We start from the raw sequence: 22,641 nt of genomic DNA, 5'->3' as shown, positions 1-22,641 counted from the left end.
CGACCACTGCCTTAGGAGGTTGTGCTCCTGAGTGAAACCCTCTGGAAGTTGGGCACATCAGTCTGCCTTGCTTCATAGATCTCAGGACACTGTACCTAGAAGAAGCAGGACTGTCAGCCAGCAAAGCTTGTCTGCTGATAAGCCCTGAGCCAGGGTGTCAAGAGACCCTCCTAAAGCCCATGGCCTGTTTCTCCTGTCTCATCCCTCGGCGTTCTGACTCAGTGGATGACCTGCACCCTCCCTACCCTGTGAAAGCAAGTCCCAAAGTTGGTGACACTCACTTCTAAGTTGGGTTCCCATACTTCATTCATTCTAAGGCACACATCCCCCCCCCCCCCACCCCCAAACATGTCAACATCTCTGAAAATGGGATATGTCTTCCAATTAATGATGACTTATAATTATACTTGGCAGTAGTTTTCCTTTCTTAGTGTCAATGTGAAAAACATCCAAACCTGTAGAGAATTTTTATAAGTTTAGTTGAGCCAAACTGACGACAGGTGCTAGGGAACAAGATCTCAAATGCTCTGGAGAATAAGTTTTACAGCTTCTTTTGTGCATTTGAAATTAAGGAGGAGATGCACGGAAGATTGGAGAAAGCAAGGATTACAGGATGTTAAGATTATGTGATCTCTTGAGGGCTAATACCCCTTAAAGGGGATTGCTTCTGATATTTCAAAGATGTGTTAACCCAGGTGTGCAAGAATAATGGGCAGGGCTGACTTAAAACCTTTCACTAAAGAAGGTATCGTCCTGGGGCATGACCACCCACCATGACCTGTCAAGTTAGGAATTTATGATCATATCCCCCTGTCACATTACTTTCCATAGAATCCCCCTGTTTTTGGGCCACATTAGTAATATCCTATATAATAAAAGCCTAATATGCTAAGTGTCCAGTTGACCAGTCGGCCATTTAACCAATCAAAGCGTAATATGCTAATGATATGCTAAGACTGCTCAACTGCTCACTATGACGTGCACTGACCACCAGGGGGCAAACGCTCTGACCTGTAGGTTAGCTTGCTGCTGGGGGCTGGCTGATCCAGACTGAGTGAGATGGGCCAGACATGTCCAGGAGCCTTCCCACGGTCCCTCCCTGGCCCGGATCGTGCACCAGTGGGGTCCCTCGGCCTGGCCTGTGCCCTCTTGCAATCTGGGACCTCTCTCGGGGAATGTCAGAGAGCCGGTTTTGGCCGAATCCCGCAGCCAGGCCAAGGGACCCCACTAGTGCACGAATTCATGCACTGGGCTTCTAGTTTAAAATAATGATGTATCAATCAATCAGTACATCTTAGATTTGAAGAAATACAGTGATGCCAATGTTTACTTTCATTTTGCCCCTCACTATCAACTCAATACCTGGGCTGACATCTCTCTGAATTCACCTCTGAGACCTTTGCTCCCCTGTGTGACTAGCCTCCCATGTGATTTCTTCAAGCAGAAGATGCCTGAAACAAGGCTAACTGATAGCCCTCAAAATTGTTACCATGATGGTTACTTTTATTCTCTCATTTCTAAATGGAGTTTTATGGAATCTCAGGAAGTTATTAAGCAGAGGGTCATATTTTAATATATGAGGGTTCACATAAGTATTTATATCCTTGATGTTACTAGACCAATTTCCCCATTACCTTGAAATGAGTTTGATTGAACTTCATTCAGTTTTCTGTAAAAGGAACACCCACTTTATAACCTGGATGTGAAATCCAGCTGGTTTCCAGGATAGCTGTCCTTTTAAATCTCTGATCTTAAGTGGACTGATTATTGAGGTAATTGCTATGGTCAGCCTAGGGCACACATTGCCCGGAGGTATTAAAAGTCACCATTCATTGTGTGTGGACGACATTTGATTTCCAGAAGTCATGTGTATCCTGATCACCTTTCGCTAGAAGCTATCTTCCCTGCAGGTTGTATTTTAGGGGACTTGATTTCATCTAATTTAAGAATAAAGGAAAAGAAAAGCAATTAGAACTGTCTTGAGAAAAGACACTTGATGGAAAGATAAATGATCTGAAAGACTCAAAAGAAGCACTTACCTTTTTTTTTTTTTTAAATATATTTTATTGATTCTTTACAGAGAGGAAGGGAGAGGGATAGAGAATTAGAAACATCGATGAAAGAGAAACATCAATCAGCTGCCTCCTGCACAGCCACTACTGGGGATGTGCCCGCAACCAAGGTACAAGCCCTTGACCGGAATCGAACCTGGGACCCTTCAGTCCGCAGGCCGACGCTCTATCCACTGAGCCAAACCGGTTAGGGCAGAAGCACTTACCTCTTATAATAATCTGCTTTAGGAACCAGAAGAAAAAAATGTCAAAAAACTATTTGGTATCCTTAATAAAGTTAAAACTATTTGGTATCCTTAATACATGGCTTCTAAGAAATAGGAGGGTAGACATAGGAAAAAATGGACTAAGATGAAAAGGTCTGAGGTGGAAATGGAGATACAATAAGGAAAGTATGCAAGAGATAAAATGTTCAATATTATAATTAAAATCCACGTTATTTTGCCGAATTAAAATGAGTGAAGTTGAAAATAACATTGACCAACTGTCAGAATGCAAGGAACATGTCAATAATAAAACTAATGAGAGGACCAGAAACCAATATAATATGGTATGTTAAGTATATTTTTTTAATGAGAGGAAAAAATGAAAATAGTAGAGAACAGAGATTCAACATGTGGATAAATTGGTGATCCTGAAGGAGACTCTGGAATAAGTGAAATGTAAAAACAGCCATAGAGTTACTAGCAGACTATCTTGAGCTAAAGAAAAAGTGTGAATGTGTTTTCAGGACAGGCTACCTGCTGTAACAACTTCAGAATCTCCCATCAGTGGGCTGCCTTCGGCCACACCCAGCTCCTTCCATTTGGTGCATCAACCCAAGAGTCCCCGTGTTTCCACTGAATCCTCTGTATCCAGCAGGGAGGCACAAAAGGAGGAAGTGTGGAGAAAGCACCTCTGCTGTCAATTACCTCGGCTACAAGTGACACACATCACTTCTGCTTACATTTCATTGGCTTACATTCCACGTGGCCCTATCCAGATGGAAGCGGGGCTGGGAAATGTGGGTGCCCAGGAAGAACAGGAAGTGGGTTTGGTGAACACATGGCATTGTTCCTGACACATGGATATGCAAACACGCATACGGATACAGAGAGGTTGAAATAGTTCTTTCCTTAATATCTTCATGATGAAACCCAAGCCAGACAACATCATAGGATCACAGAGAGGAGTGGAAAGTATAACAACATGCTTCCTATCTTTCCCATCTTGTTCCTGACACTCTGTGACAGTCTGAGCCTCACTTGTCAGGCTTTTGGGGTGTCTCCACATAGGTGTTCCAGAGGCCAGGAGAGTTCCCATGTGAGCCTTTAGACGTCATTGCCCTTTAACATATTTTCCCCAGTTCCCACCTTCCCTCCTTCCTGCGCCTACTGACTTGCCTTCCTTCTCTCCCCCAAGTCAGCAAGTTCCAGGGCTCATTGGAGTTGTAAATTTTTAGTTTTCTCAATCTGGAGAGGGGAGGGATGGCCTCGGATCCCTCACCAGTCCTAGATGCAAGATGTTCTTCCAATTTTCTTGTATTCCCATTTAGTGAGAAAAATCTCCCAACAAAACAAAAACAACAAAACAACTTTAACCTTAAGGTGCTAAAAGAGCATTTATTTCTACCTCTATGGCCTAGGATGTGGCTTATCCTATTAGACATATAAGTCCATGTCATCCAATAGCTGTTTCCTGACTTTGTTGGCTAGGGATGGGGATGGGGACAAGGGTAGTTCTGCCACATGATTCAGTGGATTATACTGTGATGACATATGCTCACAGTTTAGGCCCAAAAGCAGAATCAACTGTTTTATGTTTGAACTTGAGCAAGGTGAAACTTTCCAAAATGTAGCTCCATTGGCTGTAGGTATAGTGTGCCTGAAGGAAAAAGGTAGATACTGGTAAGATAACCCTTAAAAGCATCTGTGACCAGCTAGATTCTAGGACAGCCTGAGGTGTGGAGCAGTGGATCAGAGAACATGTCAGTTCAATTAGACAGCCTTTTTGATGAGCTTTTACCCACATTGTGTGCGAGTTTGGCTGACCTTTTCACTGAAGGGACTGAGTATTTGATGGCTGAGCCTGGCCATCCTGCTAGCTCAGCACTGTCTCTACATCACCAGGGCTTCCTGAATCCCTCTTTCTTTCCCCTTCATTGAAAGCACAAAGTCCGCATGGTTTTATGATTGGTGGCAGAAGTATCTGACCAGTGGGTTGAAGCTTAATGCTGGAGCCTAAGATTGAGAGCTCCATGGAACCCACCATTCATGAGCCTCTACTGAAGCACTGTCTCTCTCCCCTCCCCCTCCACCCCCCGCCCCAGTATTGCAATGATCTCTCTATGAGCTCCTCCTGCCCCAACTCCATCGTGGGCCTTTTGAGAGCAGATATTGTGAATTACATCCTTTCATGTCCCTGTGCCAGAAATAGGAACCAGAATTCTTGTTTAAGGAGCTGGCTAAATCCTTGGAGCTTTATCTAGGACTACGGTGCCTGGGCCTTGGGCTCTGGCCATTTACTGATTTCCATTCGCCACCTCCCATCTGCCTTCCATGGAAATCCTCCATGATTTCCATCTGCTCACCTTCATTTGGATGAGGAGAGGAAAGTGTGGTGACATAAAAAGAGAAAACAGGTTCTGGAACCAGGTGGGATCACACCAGACCCTGCCCTTCACTAGTTCTGTGGCCCTGATCAAACCACCCCATTTCCTGGAGCCTCACTTTCCTCCCCTGAAAACCAGGATGATGGGCCCTTCCCTGCAGCACGGATGGGAAGGGCCCAGCTCAGCACCAACACCTATTTGGGTTTAGCAGCCTACATTTCATTGATTAAATAATATCTTCATTAAGAGTCTAACTCAGGACTGTGGCCCTCATAAATGTGGACTCAAGGTTTCTGGTCTCCTGTTCTAAAAAACATTGAGCAGTTTCATTTATTTTCAGTTTCCTATATTGTGTTGAACTTAACAGATTATATATATATATATATATATATATATATATTTGAAAATGAATGTGAGAGGTCTTCTGAAATGAATGTATTCAATGCTTGTTGGAAATATATATATTTTTCACCTTAACAGATTGTGGGCCTCTAGCAGGCAGAGGCCAAATCTCCTTTCTTTTGGCAATCTTCTTTCTCGTGCTCAACTCCAGTTCTTACTCCTGGGCACCAGTAGATATTCAGCAGATGATTGTACTTGGCCGGCGAGAGGGAAGGAGCTGCTTCCAAGTGGTGAGAAGGAATGCTGGGCCTACAATTCCTGGAGAACAGAAGAATGGGGAAAAATTGCCTACCAACCATTAGGTTTGGGTTTTTTTGCTAGAAGGCTATCAACATTCACTGGCCTTCGATAGGAAAGTGTGCATCTGAGATGCTCAGAAATGAGTGCTTCTTGGGCTTGCAGCAGTCAGGGGGTTAAAGGATTCTTCCAGCCAAGGGCGTTTCCAGAGATGGGCAGAGGGAGGCTTGACCATCTCTCTCCTTCTCCCTTTCTTCTTTCAAACTAGTTCTGTCCTACATGGTTACAGCAGTTAATACCTACTGTAGAACTTTGAAAAAGCCAGAAGGGTGTGAAGAAGCTGATGATAAGCTTCACCCATAATCCCACCACCCAGAGGTTCGAGCTTTCTCTTTATCTGAACAGAGCAGGCAGGGTGTGGTCCAGTCCTTTATTCAACAGTCTTCATTTATGCTGCAAGGTCGCAGCAGCAAGGCTGAGACCAGCTCCTCCCTCAGGTTTGGAAGTGTCATTCAGGGATCGGTGAGTCTGGGCTCTGACTTCCAGAGAAAAGCTTGGAGCAAATTCTGTGCTGCCCTTGTCTGGAGCTGACAAGGGGACTGGGGACTAGGGCCTTCAGAGGCTGGCACCACCACAGGGGTGGATGCCCAGGGCAGTGGTGGGAGCAGCTGGGAAATGACAACTTGGCGCATATTTCCACATGGGACTCAGGCTGCTGGGTGATAGCCTGTCTGCTTCTGCCCGGACACCTCTGGCTGATGTGGCAGGAGACAGGCACCCGCCTTTCCTTGGTGCTCACAAGCTTAAACGGATTTTAACAAAAAGTCAGGCAACTTGGGCATCTGTTATTCCCCTCCTAGACCTTCTGTTTCTTTTATAGCTACAAGGAATGACCTATAGAAATGCACTGTCATACTCCAGTGATTCCATATACCTGGTCTTCAGAGGGACAGGGAAGAAAATGACCTGTGACAGGGACGTCTTTCATGATTTGCAATCCCCAGCTGCTCTCTGAGGACGGCGAATCCCAAACAGAGTCCTTGCCGAGTAGGGTCAAGAGTGTGAGGAAGCAAACTGAGAGGCCGAGAGGAAGCTCCAGGGCTCCCCTGAGCAAAAGACAGATAAAGGGCAGGGCTGAACCGGGTAGAGTCAAGGGGGTTGTGGCGCATGATGTTGGTATATAATATTATCTTCTCTTGTCTCCCCATAATCAATGTTATACTGTGCAGTTAGATGTGGTAGTTTGAGCGTTGTAATCAATTGCTGGAATTTTGCTTCAAAATAGGCAAGAAGAATGGGTTATATAAGAAAAGAATGTTTTGTTTTGGAGGAGCTGATTTAGGCACTAGGGCACCTGCTGTGCAGCCTCCACTAACTCTCAGCACCTTACCCTGAAAGGGGCTGCTATGAGCCCCCCTTGGGCCTTGCTCACCTCTGATACCCCAGGGCCTGGCTGTGCTGCTTTGCTGAACCAGCCTAACTTCTCCCAACTCACTATTAGTTGAGTTTTAGTTCAACTTACATTTATTTGGGACTGACCTGGCACCAGGTCCTATGGCAACACGGGGAATAGAGAAATGCTGAAGGCACAGGCCTTGCCCACTAGGAACTCCTGGTAGTAGGTTGTTACTATTGGACTATAGGTGGAATGAAGAGGGAGTGTCGGTGACCTGAGAGCCTAAGGGGCAGGGGGGGGGGGGGGGAAGACTCTGGGAGAGAACAATTCGAGCTGAAGGGAGAGGCAAAGAGGAGAGGGCTCCAGGTGGAGATCAGCATGGACCACCCACAAGGTGGAAACCAGCCTGGTGCCTTCCAGGTCCTGGGAATAGCCCTGGAGAACCAGTGACAGGCTGGGAGGGTGGGGGCGGGCACTGAGAGGCCCACGGAGCTTGGTGTGCCAGCTAAGAGCTTAGACCTCATTCTACAGTGTGGCGGTTCTCAAGAGGAAGGGAGTGGCCAGAGCAAGAGCCACAGCCCCCTAGTCCCACTGTCAGAATTGGGGGTGGGGGTGGGAGGAGAGGTGTAGAATTTTTAACATGGACCATGTGTTTGGTTTGAAAAAGTGAAAAGGTAAAGGAACACTGCCCTAGGTGATGGGGGCCCCTGATGAGTATTTAGTAGGGCAGTGACAGGCATGGGCCATCTTTGCACATTTAGAGCAGCGACTCTGGCTACCAATTGGATGGGGGTACGAGAGAGGAAAGACTGGGTAGAGACCACGAAAGGATGGAGGGATGTGGGCTTGGTTCAGGATGTGGTGCTCTGGATGGGGAGATATTTAGGACATAAAACCAGAGAACTTAGTGACAGTGGGTGTGCGCAGGGTGAGAAGAGGGAAGAGTCAAAGGCTGCCTTCAGGGACCCTTGGTGGGTGGCTAGCTGGGTGAGGGGCAGAGAGGAGGGGCTGGCTGGGAAGGGAGGCTGCAGGATTGTCCATCTGGGTGAAGGAGGGTCAGTGGCCACCCATCCAAAGGGCTGGCTGGTGCAGGGTTGGCCACAGGTCAATTTCAAGGTAGCAGTGGGACATCCAGGTGGGCACAAGCCCCTAAGCACCTGTGACTTGTCCAGGTTTACAGTCTAGTGGACAGCCACTTAGAATTGGAATCCCATGTCCTAACTCTTCCATCTCCAGCCCAGCTGGACTGCACACTGAGAGCAGGCAGCGCAGGGGCTTGCCTTCCAGGAGGGGTCAGGCGCCCTGGGAGTAGATGCTGCTGTTCTCACTGTATGGGGTGCCCTCCCCTTGCTTCTCAGCTCTGCCCACATGGCCTGGGTGGCTGGAAGCTGGGGCAAGCTAGGCTCGGGAAGCACGTGCTGGGGAAACCAAAGGCTAAATGGGTGGCGATGCTGGCCTTGAGGGTTGGCAGGCCAGAGTCCCCAGAGGCTCACTTAGGATAACAGCCCTGCTCGAGATGCTGGACCCTCCTGAGCGGCCCTGGCATCACGCTCTTTCTCTTCCCTTTTCCCTATTAAGACTTGCTGATCCAGTGCCTGTCCTGCCACTGCTCAGCCTGACCCTGAGATCAGAGATTTGACAGTTTGGGTACCACTGGAGAGTGTTTTACAAATAACACATTTGCCTATAATAACTCTCAGGGCTGTTTGCATTTTCATCAGGGGACAACCCATCAACCAAGGAATGAAGCTCTAATAGTGGAACTTCAACACTGGGGAGATTGGGGTGGGAACTTTTGTGTACTTATCTGAGGGTCAGATGTCTGTCTTCTTACATGAATGGTACAAATCACTTCTGGGGGCAGAGGATTAATTCTTTCAGTGGACATAAGAAATAGCTCAGACTCTAAAAAGTAAAACCTTAGCAGGTTAAGGGACAACCTCACACTTCTGTGGAAAGGGCTACCTGGGGAAGGGGAGGAAGCTGTGCTTCAGGTAAGACAACTTACCTGGCTGCAGGATTGTTCCTATCAATGGCCACCCATCCAAAGAATAGCATCCAGAGGTATGTCAGCAACCCCACCCTGGAGCCAGCCAGCCTGGAAGGGAGGGCTCCCACGTTGGTGGGCATTGAACAGAAGCAGCATTAAGCCGTGGCCGTGACCCTGTTCTAACTAAAAATAAAACCAATGGAAGGTCTTCTGGCCACTGACATGCAGAGCATAGGGAATAGCTTTTGGAGGTCTCTATCTAGAGTCCCTAACTAGAGGCCCAAGCATCAGGACTGGGCTCTAGGTACAGAAATGCTGAGCCCTGGATGCCCCGGTGTCCTGGACTCCCTCAGGCACAACATACCTACCAAGATGAATTCTCCTTGCCCCTCATTGGTGAGACAAGTCTTTCCAGGTGCTCTGCTCTGGGCAGCACCAGGTCAGGGATGGAGCTGATCTGGCCACTGAGGCAGGACAGGCAGGGTCATGGTGGGGTGAGAGTGAGGTCAGGGATAAGACAAGCATCTATGCGTCTGAACAACAAGTGAAAATGGACAACTGTCACTTGCCTTAAAAATATTCTTTCTGTGATTAACTGTTTGAAGACCTTGATTCCCAGGATTTTTGGAGTAGTAAGTCGCCCTTGTTTATAAGATATTAACAACTTTACATTCCTCCTTCAGTAGTTCTTCAGAACCTGTTCCCCCGGTGTTAGCTGGGGGCCCTTGGTTTGCCTTGAATCCACCCGTTCCTGGCCTGGGCAACACCAAACCCCTCCCGCTTGCCTGGGGTGTGATATTCTTCAGGTTTCTTCTGTCTCTTGGGCTCACCTTCCACGCCCTCCACTGGGCCTCCCTGCTTGACCCTCAGCAAAGGGATTTTTCATTTCCTCTGTCTCAAAGGAATTTTGACCTCAGTTATAAGGACAATGAAGCTTTCATTAGCTTTTTATGGACATAATTTGCTTTTAAAATAAAAATCCATTTCAAGTTCATTTTAAGGAATTTCCCAGCAGTCCTTAAAATAAACCCACAGCTAATGGTGCTGCGAAATCAGGCACAAGAGTCATCTGTGTCACCTCTGTGTGTTTCAGTTTCCACCCAGACGTCTGAAGTCCTGTAGATGTGGACGGCGTCGCTGAGAGCGGAGCAGGGTGCACAGGCTGACCGCTGAGAAGACGCAGCCTGGGCCAAGGCTGGTCCCGCCTCCCGGTAATTAGTGGGTAATTAGTCGGTGGCTTTTGGTGGTGATGAGGGCGGGACACACTTTTAGCTGGGGGCTATCTGACCAGCCTGAGCTTCCAGACACTCAGGTCCTTGCGTGAACTCCCCCAATCCTGCTCACTCAAGAGCTGCCATGGAATCTGACGGGCCTTAGAGGTCACTAGGCCAACCCTCCAGCCAGGGCAGAAGCCCCTCTACAGCTTCCAGAGTCACCCCGATGCAAGGAGAGAGCTCCCCTGCGAGAAGGCAGCCTATCCCATCATCCCGTCACTGAGCAACTCCTGCTGGTGGGAAGTGCTCCCTCGCGCCCTCAGCTAGAACCTGCCTGCCTGCAGCAACCACTGGCTTTTCTGGTTCTGGCTCCTGAGGCTCCAAGGAATCAGCCTACATCTCTTCCACTTGGCAGCCCAACAGGTGCCTGGGACCATTGGAGCGGAGGAGTGCGGATCTGGAGCCAGAGGCAGGCCTGGTTGAAACCCGGGCTCCACTGTTATCTCTGTGATCTTGGGCAAGTTAGTTAACCTCTCTGATTCAGTTTCTTTACCGTTGAAACTGGGACAATAACGTCTGTCTCATAGAGTGGTTCTGGGAATGAAAATAAATCATGGCTAGAAGGGGCCTGGTGCCGTTTTGACACCAGTTCTCTGACACTCACTGGGCATCCTACAGAGCCACTCAGTTCTGACACTACAAGGTAACTGCCACAAGCTGAAGGGCAAGGTTGCCCACGAGATGGCCCCTGCTTCAGAGGCCACCCACACTTCTGACGGACTAGGATGTAAATTTGGGAGTGTCCATATCTCCCCTTTGGTTTCTAGAACTCAGTAGAACAATTACAGAATTCACCGAAAGCACTGTGATTCTGATGACAGTTTTAGTATAAGGGACCCAACTCAGGAACAGCGAATGGAAGCGAGGCATCGGGCAGGCTCTGGGGCTTGGCGATGTGGTGCAGAGCCTCGTACCCTCTCCTTGTGGAATCCAGTGTCTCACCAGCCCAGCCCAGCCATGTGCTCACCAACCAGGAAGCCTGTGCCCAGAGATTTTTAATGGGGGGCCGGGTCAATATTGGGGAAGGGGGCTTTACAAGGCATAATGGTATAAATCATTTGCCACTTGATTGAACTCAACCTCCAGCCCCCCCCCCCCCCCCCCCCCCCCCCCGTGTGGTTGGGGCTGAAGTTGCAACACTCCAATTAAGGGTTTGGTTTTTTCCTAGTGGCCAGTCCCTCCCTTGAAACTAAGGGCCCACTGTAAGTCACCTCATGAGCATAAACTCAGGTTTGGCGAAAGGGGCTCATTATGAATAACAGAAGACGTTCCCAATGTCTTCGGACATTTCAGAAGTCCCAGGGGTTTTTGGAGCTCTGTCCCAGAAACTGGGGCAAACACCAGACATACCCTTTACGTTGTCCCGCCTGTACAACAAATGCTGGCTCCTCCGATCTTCAGCATCCTGCTCACTCTTCCCTGTGATCTCCAGGTGGACATGACCCCCTGTCTGGTCAGAGAACGAGGCATCCTCACCAGGCTTTTCTGTGTGCTCTTCTTTTTGTTCAGATAGCTCAAGATTGAATTATTTTTGGACTAAAACATGTAATTACAGTTATTTAGTGTGCACCTGTTTACACTCGAATTATAGCCTCTCATTGCCCGAGTTCTTAATGCTATGATGTGATGTAGCCTCTAAATGAATGCTTGATACCACTTGCTGTGCACCAGACACTATTTCAAGTATGTGTTTCATATACATTAACTAATCCAATCCTCACACAACATAAAGGGGTAGCTAAGTAGTTGCAATCCCCGTTTTATCTATGGGATAACAAGCACAAGGAGGTTAGGCCAGTGGTCGGCAAACTCATGAGTCAGCAGAGCCAAATATCAACAGTACAACGATTGAAATTTCTTTTGAGAGCCAAATTTTTTAAACTTAAGCTTCTTCTAACGCCACTTCTTCAAAATAGACTCTCCCAGGCCGTGGTATTTTGTGGAAGAGACACACTCAAGGGGCCAAAGAGCCGCATGTGGCTCTCGAGCCGCGGTTTGCCGGCCACGGGGTTAGGCAATTTGCCCAAGATCACACAGCTGATAACTGGCATAGCTGGAATCTGAACTCCAGAGTCCAGGCTTTTAACCACTAAGCCACTCGGCACACAACTCTGATCCCCAAGGAGGCATTGTGGGAAGGGGAGGGAAGGGAGGAGCAAAAAAGGACACCTCCGGTTCCCAAAGTCAAAGGGTTTGAGCAGGCCCCTGTTGTCATGGTGAGAGCCCGCGCTTCCATTTCCTACCCCACACCCACCAGAGCACCCGCTGGGCTGAGCTCTGCGAGGGGAAGGCAGGCCTGGGGGCAGGGTGGTGCGGGCCATTGTTCTTGGTGCTTCAGGGAGTGGAGAGCTACTTCAGAGCCTCGCAGACCCATTCCTGGGAACTGCAGCCACTCCAAAGGGGAGCCGAGAGAATCAGCCTTCCCTGCCAGGATGGAAAGGACCCAGGCCAGGAAGGCTCCGGACTAGTCTGTGCTGGTCCAAATCCTAGTCCCAGAGAAGCCGAGTTCAGGCGGTTCTGCAGCTGGTGGGACCTGCAGTCATAAGGAGCCCAGGGGTCTCTAGGTTCACATCCAATGCACCTACCAGTCGGGGAGTTGCTTGTTGCTATTGTTGAAAAGGATCTGATGCCGAAACCGGTTTGGCTTAATGGATAGAGCGTCGGCCTGCGGACTCAAGGGTCCCAGGTTCGATTCCGGTCAAGGGCATGTACCTTGGTTGCGGGCACATCCCCAGTGGGGTGTGTGCAAGAGGCAGCTGATCGATGTTTCTCTCTCATCGATGTTTCTAACTCTCCATCCTTCTCTCTTCCTCTCTGTAAAAAATCAATAAAATATTTAAAAAAAAAAAAGGATCTGAGGCTGTGAAAGGGCCAAGGAGTATTAGAGGGGGTGGGGTGCCGTGGGCGATGCCTCTGGAAGAATTTTGGTCTGAAGCGCCCTCTGCCCAGAAGAATTGGGTGGTGACTGCCTGTCTGCATGGCTCTGATGCGTTGCCATTATGTTTGACCTTGCAGTCTCCTCTTATGCCCCAAGTTCCAGGGATGAGACTAAGGTGAAACATTCTTAACTCACCCCACCACCTGGGATTGGCTTGAACCCACAAGGCAACTGTCAGTAGGTCACCTGTGTTCTTTGCAGATGTTTCTCTTCAGGCATTTGGCTTGAGGGAGAGGCACTGGGGGTAGGGGGGGTGGAGGTTAGATGCAGGAAGAAGGCCTCTTGCTCCAGGAACCCTGCATCCTCCATCCTTTAGGGAGGCCAGGGCAAGTCAAAGTTGTGCAGAAAAGCATTCCCACCTTTCCACGTTCCTCCTCTCTTTTCAGTTTTCTTTAGTGAATTTCCCGCCAACATTTTTTAGGAGGCGTCTTAGGGGCTTGGACATTTTAGATGAAGTACGAATTCCCTGTGAATAGCTTTACTCCGTGTAAAGTGGGCATCACAGAAACCCTCGCCGGCACTGGGGGGACTGCCTACTGCCACCGGAGGGTGGCCATGCCAGGCTGGCGGGTTAGTCAGGGAGGGGTGGTGGACCCCTGGGCGGGGGCCTTGTTTTCACTTCGTCCAGTGATGCAGTAGCGCCCCCTAAGGACCGGCCCTGGTCGGTGTGCCCCGCCCTCTAACCCGCGGCCCCGCCTACAGCCTCCTGGGAATAGCTGGTATCCCAACTGTGAATTCTGCTTTAGGACACGGGTACCCCGACTGGGAGCTCCAACCTGTCCGCCCCTCTTCCCTTCTCCGCAGGGTTCCAGGGGCGGATTGTGAACCCACAGGACCATGAGCGAGGAGCCCGTCCCCGAGGCCGCCTCCCCGCCGCCCCCGCAGGGGCAGCACTACTTTGACCGCTTCTCTGAGGACGACCCCGAGTACCTGCGCCTTCGCAACCGCGCGGCCGGCCTGCGGCAGGACTTCAACCTGATGGAGCAGAAGAAGCGCGTGACCATGATCCTGCAGAGCCCGGTGAGTGGGGTCTGACCCAGGCCGCCCTGCGGAGGTGCGAGGGGCTTGCGCTGGAGAATTCCTCTTGCACTCGCTCAGGGTCCTAGCAAGTTCAAGCTGAGCTAGACGAGGGTGTTTGATTCTCTTCTGGTCACTGGTGGGTGGCACAACCTGGTTTATGGGAAGGTGGCTTGGTTCGGTGGGCCTGAGAGACAAGAGCCCCACCTCAGTTTGCAGTGCCCCTTCTGAGCCTCAGTGTCCAGTCTTCCTTCCTCACCAAAAGCTGTGAACAATGAACAAATGTGCGTAAACTGGGGGCCAGCAGAGGGCGCCGCGTGGAAGGCTTGGGACTCCCCTTCCTGAACACAGGAAAGGACTCACTGTTGGGGCAATAAGGCTGACATGCCTGGGGCAGGGGTGAAGAGAGCCGGGGGAAGGACCAGGAGGTGGGGGGGAATGGAGAATTCAGGGGATTATGGGACAGGGGACCCGGAAGGGAGCGCAAGTCAGGATCATCCCACCAAAGCTCCAGAGGAGGTCAGCTGGTGTCTGCCTGGCATGGACTCAGCTCATCCTTGAGGCAAGGACATAATGTGGGCCTAATGGACCACTGAAGTGGACGGTGGGGGCGGGGGGCACACGCTCTTGGACCGGGGGGGGGAGGGGGGAGGAAGAGCATGGGAGTCTGAGGGCGGTCGAGCTGAGGGGTCCTCAGAAAACAGTGCATGATCCCAAGGGCTGGGAAGCTCAGGGATGGAGCTGGTATCTCCAGGTGCTTGCCAGGATGGGCTCTGCTTTAGCCCCCACTGCTTTGGGGAGCCAGGGCGTTACATGGGCCACGTGTGACCCTGCTGAGAGCACACAGTGAATGCTCAGGCCTCACAGAGGAGCACCGAGGGATGGGCCTGCCATCTTGGTGACAGGTGACACTGTGTTGGGGAGCCTGAAGGAATATGGCAGGTGCTAAAAGCAGAGGAGGGGGGGTTGTAGTGACTCAAGGGAGAACCTGGTGGAAAAACCCCAGAGTGTGACTAGGAGGGGTGGCGGGTGTGGGAGGAGAAGGGGCAGGTTTCCAGCCTGACAGGATGGGACTCTATTCTCAGGCAGGAGATGGGGATGGGAGGAGCTCGGGCTGCTTCTCTCCTTTTATAGATTCACCAACACGAGTGTTCCCTGCTGCCACCTGGTGGACAGACATGCTTTGTTCATAGCCTGAGGGTTCTGAAAAGCCAGGCTTAGAGTACTGTAGTGGGGAAGTGGAGAACTCAGAAGTCATCAAATCCTTCTGAAACCGAGAGGCTCAAAAAATCCATAGGCACCGCTAATGGAAGATGGGCATGCTTTCTCATTCGGTTCTGCTTTTTAAAATGTCTCAGTTACTAAATTGAAGTCCTGCCGACCTTGACTATCGCTTAGACACAGGAAGTTACCTGGAATCCGGAGTACTGCCCACAGGTCAAAGTGAGCAGGATCCATTCTCAGCATCTCCTTGTTGCTCCCCCAAGAGCCGTTTGGGAGGATCCTAAATCCCAGTGAAATTGTCCAATGTCTTCTGGGGCCCAGGAATCCCAAGTGTGGCCCTGGCCTTGCTGACCTGGGTGGGGTGGGCACTTGGAAGAAGGTCCCTTGGTCTCCTGCCTGAGATGCACTGGGGGGACCAGCGCCTCTGGGCCTGCTTTTAGTCTTTCAGGGAGGAGCTGGAAGGCCTCATCCAGGAGCAGATGAAGAAGGGGAACAATTCCTCCAACATCTGGGCCCTGCGGCAGATCGCGGACTTCATGGCCAGCACCTCCCACGCAGTCTTCCCAACATCTTCCATGAGTATGTGGGGAGCAGGGGAGCTGCCAGGAGCAGCGGGTTGGGGAAGTGGGATGGGGAACATAGAAAGGAGCAGCAAGAAGCAGCTTGGTTGCCAGGCTACAGGGTGAGTGCTGCAGTTGTATTAGTAGACCTGGGGGAGCTGAGCAGCCCCCAGAGAGGTACCTGGCTCTGCTTCTGATGCTGCTGCGATTTAAAGACCCACAAGAGAATTATCCCTGATACCCAGAAATAGGAGGGGGCGGGGTTGTAGTGACTCAAGGAAGAACCTGGTTCTAGTTCTTCTGTGTGGAGGGGATGTGATAATACGATGTCTCTTCTCTGAGAGGCAAGGCAGCCTATATAGGGGCCTCCCCCCCCCCGCACCTCATCAGTGGATTAGCATGAAGGGAAGAGCTTTGCAATTCAGGGTGCCTTACATGGCCTCTGCTTGAAGGCCCAGGAGTGGAGAGTGGAGAGCGAGGATTCTGCTCCCTGAGAACTTTAGCTCTGCGTACAGGACCAAAGAAAAATCTTTCTATGCTAGCAGCATCCCCTGACTCAGGCTGCTCTTCCCTAATCCCATGGAGCCACTCCCTTGGAGATGGAGTAGGGGGATGGGAGGAGGCCATTGAACACAGTGCCTCCAGGCCCTAAGGGAAAGGCCAACCTGACTCGATAGATCAGGGCCAGCAGCAGCCAGGGCTGGGCATGAATCCATCTTCCTGGGCTCTGAAACTCTGCCTATAACCTTTAAGAAACAAACATCAAAAAATACTTCCCCTCAACAAGATGAATACAGGATTATGGTGGAAAATATTTAAGGAAGAGGAATTGCTGTCCTGTGTTTTTACAACCAGGAAACTACTATTTTATATATATATATCTATATATATCCTTTCAGCCTTTTCTCTTAACATATATAGAATATGCAAACAAAAATGGAATCACATTAACCATACACATTTAATAGCCTTAACATGCCTTGACTAATTTTCACATAATAAATTATGGTTCTATAATATAATTTTGAGTAGATGAATGCTATTTTATGGTGTGGCTAAATATGACATAGTTTAGTCAGTTTCCCATTTTTTGAATGTTTAGGTTGTTTCCAACTTTTTGCTATTATGAGCAACAATGCAATATACAACCTTGTAAATAAATCTGATTACATCTATGATTCTTTTCTTAAGATAAAGCACTAGGAGTTGAATTGCTAGATTGAAGTATATGCATGTTTTATAGACTTTAATGCATAATGCCAAATTACCCTGGAGAAAGATGGAACCAATTTACATTCCCCGCAGCCATGCACTAGAGTGCCCATTTACTCCACTCTGATCCACAATATGTATTACCATTTGTTTCATCCTCATGATTAGACAGATGATGAAAAAATCTTTTATTTGTGTTTTAATGTGCAATTACTAACGAAGTTGGATGTATTTTCATACACTTATTGAACATGATTTTCCTTTTGTAGTAAATTAATTGTCACATCCTTTGCCAATTTTACTACTCATGTATTCTTTTCTTACAGATTTTCAAATCTTTATAAAGTAAAACTGTTTCTCTATTATCTGTCAAACACATTGCAGATTTTTTCCAGTGTCTTGCTTGCCTTTTAATTTTGTTTAAGATGTTTTTGTCTTGTTGAGCACTTTAATTTCCACATAGTTGAATCCATTGTTATTTTCATTAGTTTTCCACTTTTGATTGCATTCTTAGAACACCTTCCTATGGTTTATCATTTAGTAAAATACCCTTAATTACTCATTTGCCAATTTTTTTCAACTATTTGTATCAGTTGATTCTTTAATATAACTTTAGAAGTATTTGTCAAGTCTCCCCTTCACCTCAAAATTTTCTCTTGGGATGTTGATTGAATTACTTTAAATGGATAGATTAAATTGGTGGAGAAATTTCAAATTTATAATTTTATATTAGAATGTAAGCTCCACAGGGGGAAAAGGACTAGTATTTGTATGTCTTATTCCCTGATATGTCCTAGAACATAGTGTCCTGGACTTAGGTACATTTCTGAACATAGTAGGTGCTTAAAAAATATTTGCATGGCTCAGCCAGTGTTGCTCACTGGTTAAGCATTGACCTATGCATCAAGAGGTCACCGGTTTGATTCCCAGTCAGGGAACATGCCCAGGTTTCGGGCTCTATCCCTAGTAGGGAGCATGCAGGAGGCAGCCAATCGATGTTTCTCTCTCATCGATGTTTCTATCTCTCTCTCTCTCTCCTTTCCTCTCTCTCTAAAATCAATTTTAAAAACCCATAAAATATTTGCATGAATGAATTTTAAATTTTTTCATAGATGATATATGCCTTCTATCTATTTACTTTTTCTTTAATGTGCATCAAAAACGTTTAGGAATTATTTTCATATAGTTGCTATTAATTTTTTGTTAAGTTTATCCTGACAATTTTATGTAACTTTGTTATTTCAAAAGATCCTCCATTTAATTTTCTTTCTGTTTTTTGCTGTATTCAGGGGAATCATTGGATATATATATATATTTTAAACTAGCCCCTTATCAAATTCTTAAATTTTAGTATCATCTCATTCAATTTTTGGGTTTTATATATATATAAATCACATAATTTGCAACTAATGGTCATTTTGCATCATTCATTCCAACATCTACTCTTTGGTTTATATTTCCAGTTTTTTCATTGCATCTGTTAGAGCTCTCAGAAGATGTTCAGTAATAGGTTAGAGAGTAATCATTCTGGTCTTGTTTCAGACTTTAGTGGAAATTCTTTTACCACAAGAGCTTGAGATGGTTGTTCTTTATTATGTTCAGGAAATATATTTTTATTCTGGTTTGATCGGGTTTTTCTCAGCAATGGATGTAGAATTTTATACATTGTGAGCATTTATTGATTTTCCTTTCCTTGAACTATTGATGAGATGAATTATATTAATAGATTTCTGTATATTGAACTCCTTTTTCATTCCTAAAATAAATCATACCTGGTCTTGATATATTCTTTTAAAAAGACTCTTCTGGATTTGATTCGTTGGACTTTTATCAAGGATTTTTGCATCCATATTCATACATGAGATTAGTCAGCAGTTCACTTTTTGGGCAATCTTTATTTTCTTTGACCTAATGGAGATAGGAAGTCTCATTTTTTGAATAGTTATTATTCTCTTGGAAAGCCATCTAATCTGAAATATTTTTATAAACTTTTTATTTCTGTTTCATCTGTGGTTTTTAAAAAAATCTATTTGCTTAGTTCTTGAGTAAATTTTGGTCCTATATTCTGTATAAAATAATCCATTTTGTGGAGCTTTTCAAAATTATTAGCGTGATTTACAACATTATTTTTATCATTTAAACTTTCTGCTGTGAATGAGATGACTCCCATTCTCATTCCTGGTGCTGTGTATTAATACTTTCTCTTTATTGGCCAATGCAGATATTGGTTTATTCATAGATCTTCTCACATAAGCCAATTCTTGGATTTCATATTGGTTCTACTGATTTTCTTGTTCCCAGTTTATTGCTTTTGTTTTTATATTCAGTAATTCTTTTCCATAATTTTATTTTAGTTTATTTTGTTGATTATATTTTTTCTAGAGAAGAATAAAATGGATGATTTATTTTCATATTTAATCCAATAATAAAGATATTTAAGGCTATGAATTCTTTTTCTCTGAGTATAAGTTTGGTCTTATCCCATGAATTTTGGCACATTGTATTTCCTTTATTGCTAATTTCTAGGTAGGAGATTACTATTATAATTTTATTTTTATTCAAAGAGCTCTCTGGGAATGTATTTTCTCATTTTCAGATGGTTGAATTTGCATTCTTTTAAAGATTTGTTGATAATGTCTAGTTTTATTGCATTATGTTTAGAAAATGTGGCCTATTTAATGTCTGTGTTGGGGATTTATTGAGATTTTCTTTGTGGCCTAATAATATCATTTAAAAATGATATGTGGGCCCTGACCGGTTTGGCTCAGTGAATAGAGCATTGGGCTGTGGACTGAAAGGTCCCGGGTTCGATTCTGGTCGAAGGCATGTACCTTGGTTGCAGGCTTGATCCCCAGTAGGGGGCGTGCAGGAGGCAGCTGATCAATGTTTCTCTCATCGATGTTTCTAACTCTCTACCTTCTCCCTTCCTTTCTGTAAAAAGTCAATAAAAATATTTTTAAAAAATGATATATGAGTATAGACTCTATCTCTAGGGCATAGTATTTAGTCTATATCTTCATTTATTATTTTGGTTTTGTAATAAATGAGAGTTGTGTTGCCTTCCACTGTATTTGAATTTTGTTCATTGCTATTTGTTTTTCTGATAGCTTTTGCTTTGGACATCTTGATGAAATCTTATTGAAGGCACAAGTGTTCTTTATAGCTATAGCATCATTTTGGATTAAACCTTTATTCTATGTAAAATGACCTACAAAATAGCCCTCTGTCCAAAAGAATATTGTTTTCCCTTGACTTCTACTTTGATAATAATATGACCTCTCTTTAATTCTTGTTTATATTGGCCTGACATACTTCTAATGATTCTTTTATTTTAACCAGTTTTATGTTACTTTATTTTAGTGTTTGTTTTTTGTAAAACTCCTATAGCATTGTCTTCTGGCATCTATTGCTATAGTAGAGGAATCTGAAACAACCTATTTTTTGTTCTTTTGTAGGCAACCAGAAATTTTTTTTCTAGATGTTTGTGGATTTTCCCCTTCTCTTGGTATTCCAGAAATGTTGTCAGGAAGCATATAATTGTAGGCTTCTTCTTCTTCTTTTTCTTAGTCCTCACTGGAGGATATTTTTTCCATTGATTTCTGGAGGGAGTGGAAGGGAGGGAGGAGGGGGAGAAAGAGAGAGAAACATCAATGTGAGAGAAACACATTAATTGGTTGCCTCCCACACATACCCCTACTGGGGCTGGGGAGCCTGCAACTGAGGTATGTGCCCTGGACTGGGAATGGAACCCAAGATCCTTTGGTCCATGGGCCAATGCTCTAACCACTGAACCAAACTGGCCAGGGCTATGCTTCTTTTTATTGACTCCACCCCCTTCCCAAATACAGTAAATCTTTATAATGTATATACATATGTTGTTTTCCAGTCCAGAAGTTTTTTCTATTAAATTAGTACTGATTATCTATATGCTAGCTCTCTGGTTTTTGTCTACCATATCCATCATATTTTCTCTCATCATTTTCATGTCTCTGTCCTTATACTCTTCCATTTGAAAGAGAAACTGGGCTGACCAGCATTCTTCTTGTCTGTCAGGAAGACAGTTGGATGACAGGAAATTTGAATTGTGTGCATCCAGGTGTCTGAGTCAGGGAATGCAGAGAAGGGAAATCGCAGTCACGAGTTCAAGCTCAGAGAGGTGGTTCTTTGTCCCACTCCATTTGCCTTAGAAGTTCTTTTCTTCCTTCCTTCCTTCCTTCCTTCCTTCCTTCCTTCCTTCCTTCCTTCCTTCCTTCTTTCCTTCCTTCCTTTCCCTCCTTCCTTTCTTTTTCTTTCTTTTTTAATGCAATAGTATGTCTTTTAGTCTTAGCTTTCAGGAGGTTTGGTGGGTTTTGCATCTTTTTCTACGTTTTCTTAAGTAATTTGAATAAATGGCTTCACTAGATCTGAGTCATAACCTGGTGCGCAGCCACCCTAACTTTTGTGAAGCTAGTCAGAATAAGCATTCTTTTTATTAAGACCCTGGAAGCAGAGGATGGAGACTCCTGTGGAGCCTTCTATTCCCTTCTCCTGCCCTCAACACTGTGGGTAGAATAATCTTCACAGACGGGTGTTGGGGGGAGCCTCTGATACAGGATGTGGAGGATGCGATAGGGTGTGTTAAAACCCATTCTGGCCTCTTGAGCATCAGTGGGACTCAATCGTTATTTGTAAGAGAAGGATCCAAAGAACCCTGGATCTGAAGACCCTCCCCAAAATAGGGGCCCCACCCCCACCCGCCTGGCTTTGTCTGGGGGCCTTATATTTTCGATATGCCTCCCTTCTTGCTGCCTGGGTGAAGCAATTAGGCAATTTCTTGTCAGGGTGATGCACGGAGAGGAGGAAGGGATCCCAGGCTGGTCCATTTGAATTAGAAATAGTTGACTTGGGAGTTCTTTTTTTATTGTTCTTCTTGCCTGTTGAACTGGATCTTTGGACCATTTCTGTCCCTGTCAGCTACTGGGCACATGCCCTGGGTGTGTACCACCCTTTTGGGTGCATTTTTCTGACATGGATGTTCGAGGCTTGCCGTGCTTGCTTTATGTTGGGCCAACAGCACCCAGTCCACCCTCATCTTCACACACCATCTCATTATTTCAACTAATGGCAGATTTGTCCAAGACATAGATCACACTGTGGAGTAGCGAGGCTTATAGAGATGGTGGAAGTTCCCAAAGAACATGTTAATCCATTAAACTTTTTAAGGGATGCTGGGAGAGGCAGCATCAGGAGGCTCCCAGCCAGATGTCATTTTAAGTCAGAACACTTTCCTATTGATTCTCTTATTGGTTCCTGGACACTGACAAATCAGAATGCTGGGGCTCAGACACTCTCTTTTGCCTTCTTGAGGTCTGTAGGCAGCAGTCATCATGGTTAATGAGACAGGCTGGACGTCAACTCCTAGACCCTTTGGGTGCCTTGAGGACAAGACTATCAGACCCTCTAGGTCCATTTCCAAGTCCTTTTCACAACCCCCCAAATTCCCAAAGAGAAACCATAAAGAACCAAAAGACACATCCAGAGGGGAGCAGATGAGGCCTGCTAAGGCCTGAAGCCCTTCAGCCAAACACAGCCACACTGACTTCCGGAATGTTGTGACTTGTTAGAATAAGTTGAGGAATGTACTTCCTGGATGACTTTGGTGTTCAATTTGCCGTGTTTCCAAATCAGAGAAAAAGTTATATTGCATAGTATAATTAAAATAGTATAATAATAGCAAGTCTAATGATTAG

General features: G+C 46.3%; 1 protein-coding gene across 1 annotated transcript in view; it reads left to right on the top strand.

The window, feature by feature from the left end:
* ADD2 (adducin 2) overlaps positions 1 to 22,641 on the top strand; it is a 93,709-nt gene that overhangs the window by 44,658 nt on the left and 26,410 nt on the right. Inside the window, exons 2-4 of the mRNA XM_054727965.1 lie at positions 9,781 to 9,909; positions 13,733 to 13,919; positions 15,581 to 15,719. Of these exons, the coding sequence (XP_054583940.1) occupies positions 13,737 to 13,919; positions 15,581 to 15,719 (322 nt within the window). The 5' untranslated portion in view covers positions 9,781 to 9,909; positions 13,733 to 13,736. The remainder of the gene's footprint in view (positions 1 to 9,780; positions 9,910 to 13,732; positions 13,920 to 15,580; positions 15,720 to 22,641) is intronic.

This window comes from Eptesicus fuscus, chromosome 16, assembly GCF_027574615.1.
Source record: "Eptesicus fuscus isolate TK198812 chromosome 16, DD_ASM_mEF_20220401, whole genome shotgun sequence".
Taxonomy (NCBI): Eukaryota; Metazoa; Chordata; class Mammalia; order Chiroptera; family Vespertilionidae; genus Eptesicus; species Eptesicus fuscus.
The sequence above is the reverse complement of the archived record's forward strand: the minus strand, read 5'-3'. Positions and strand labels throughout refer to the sequence as shown.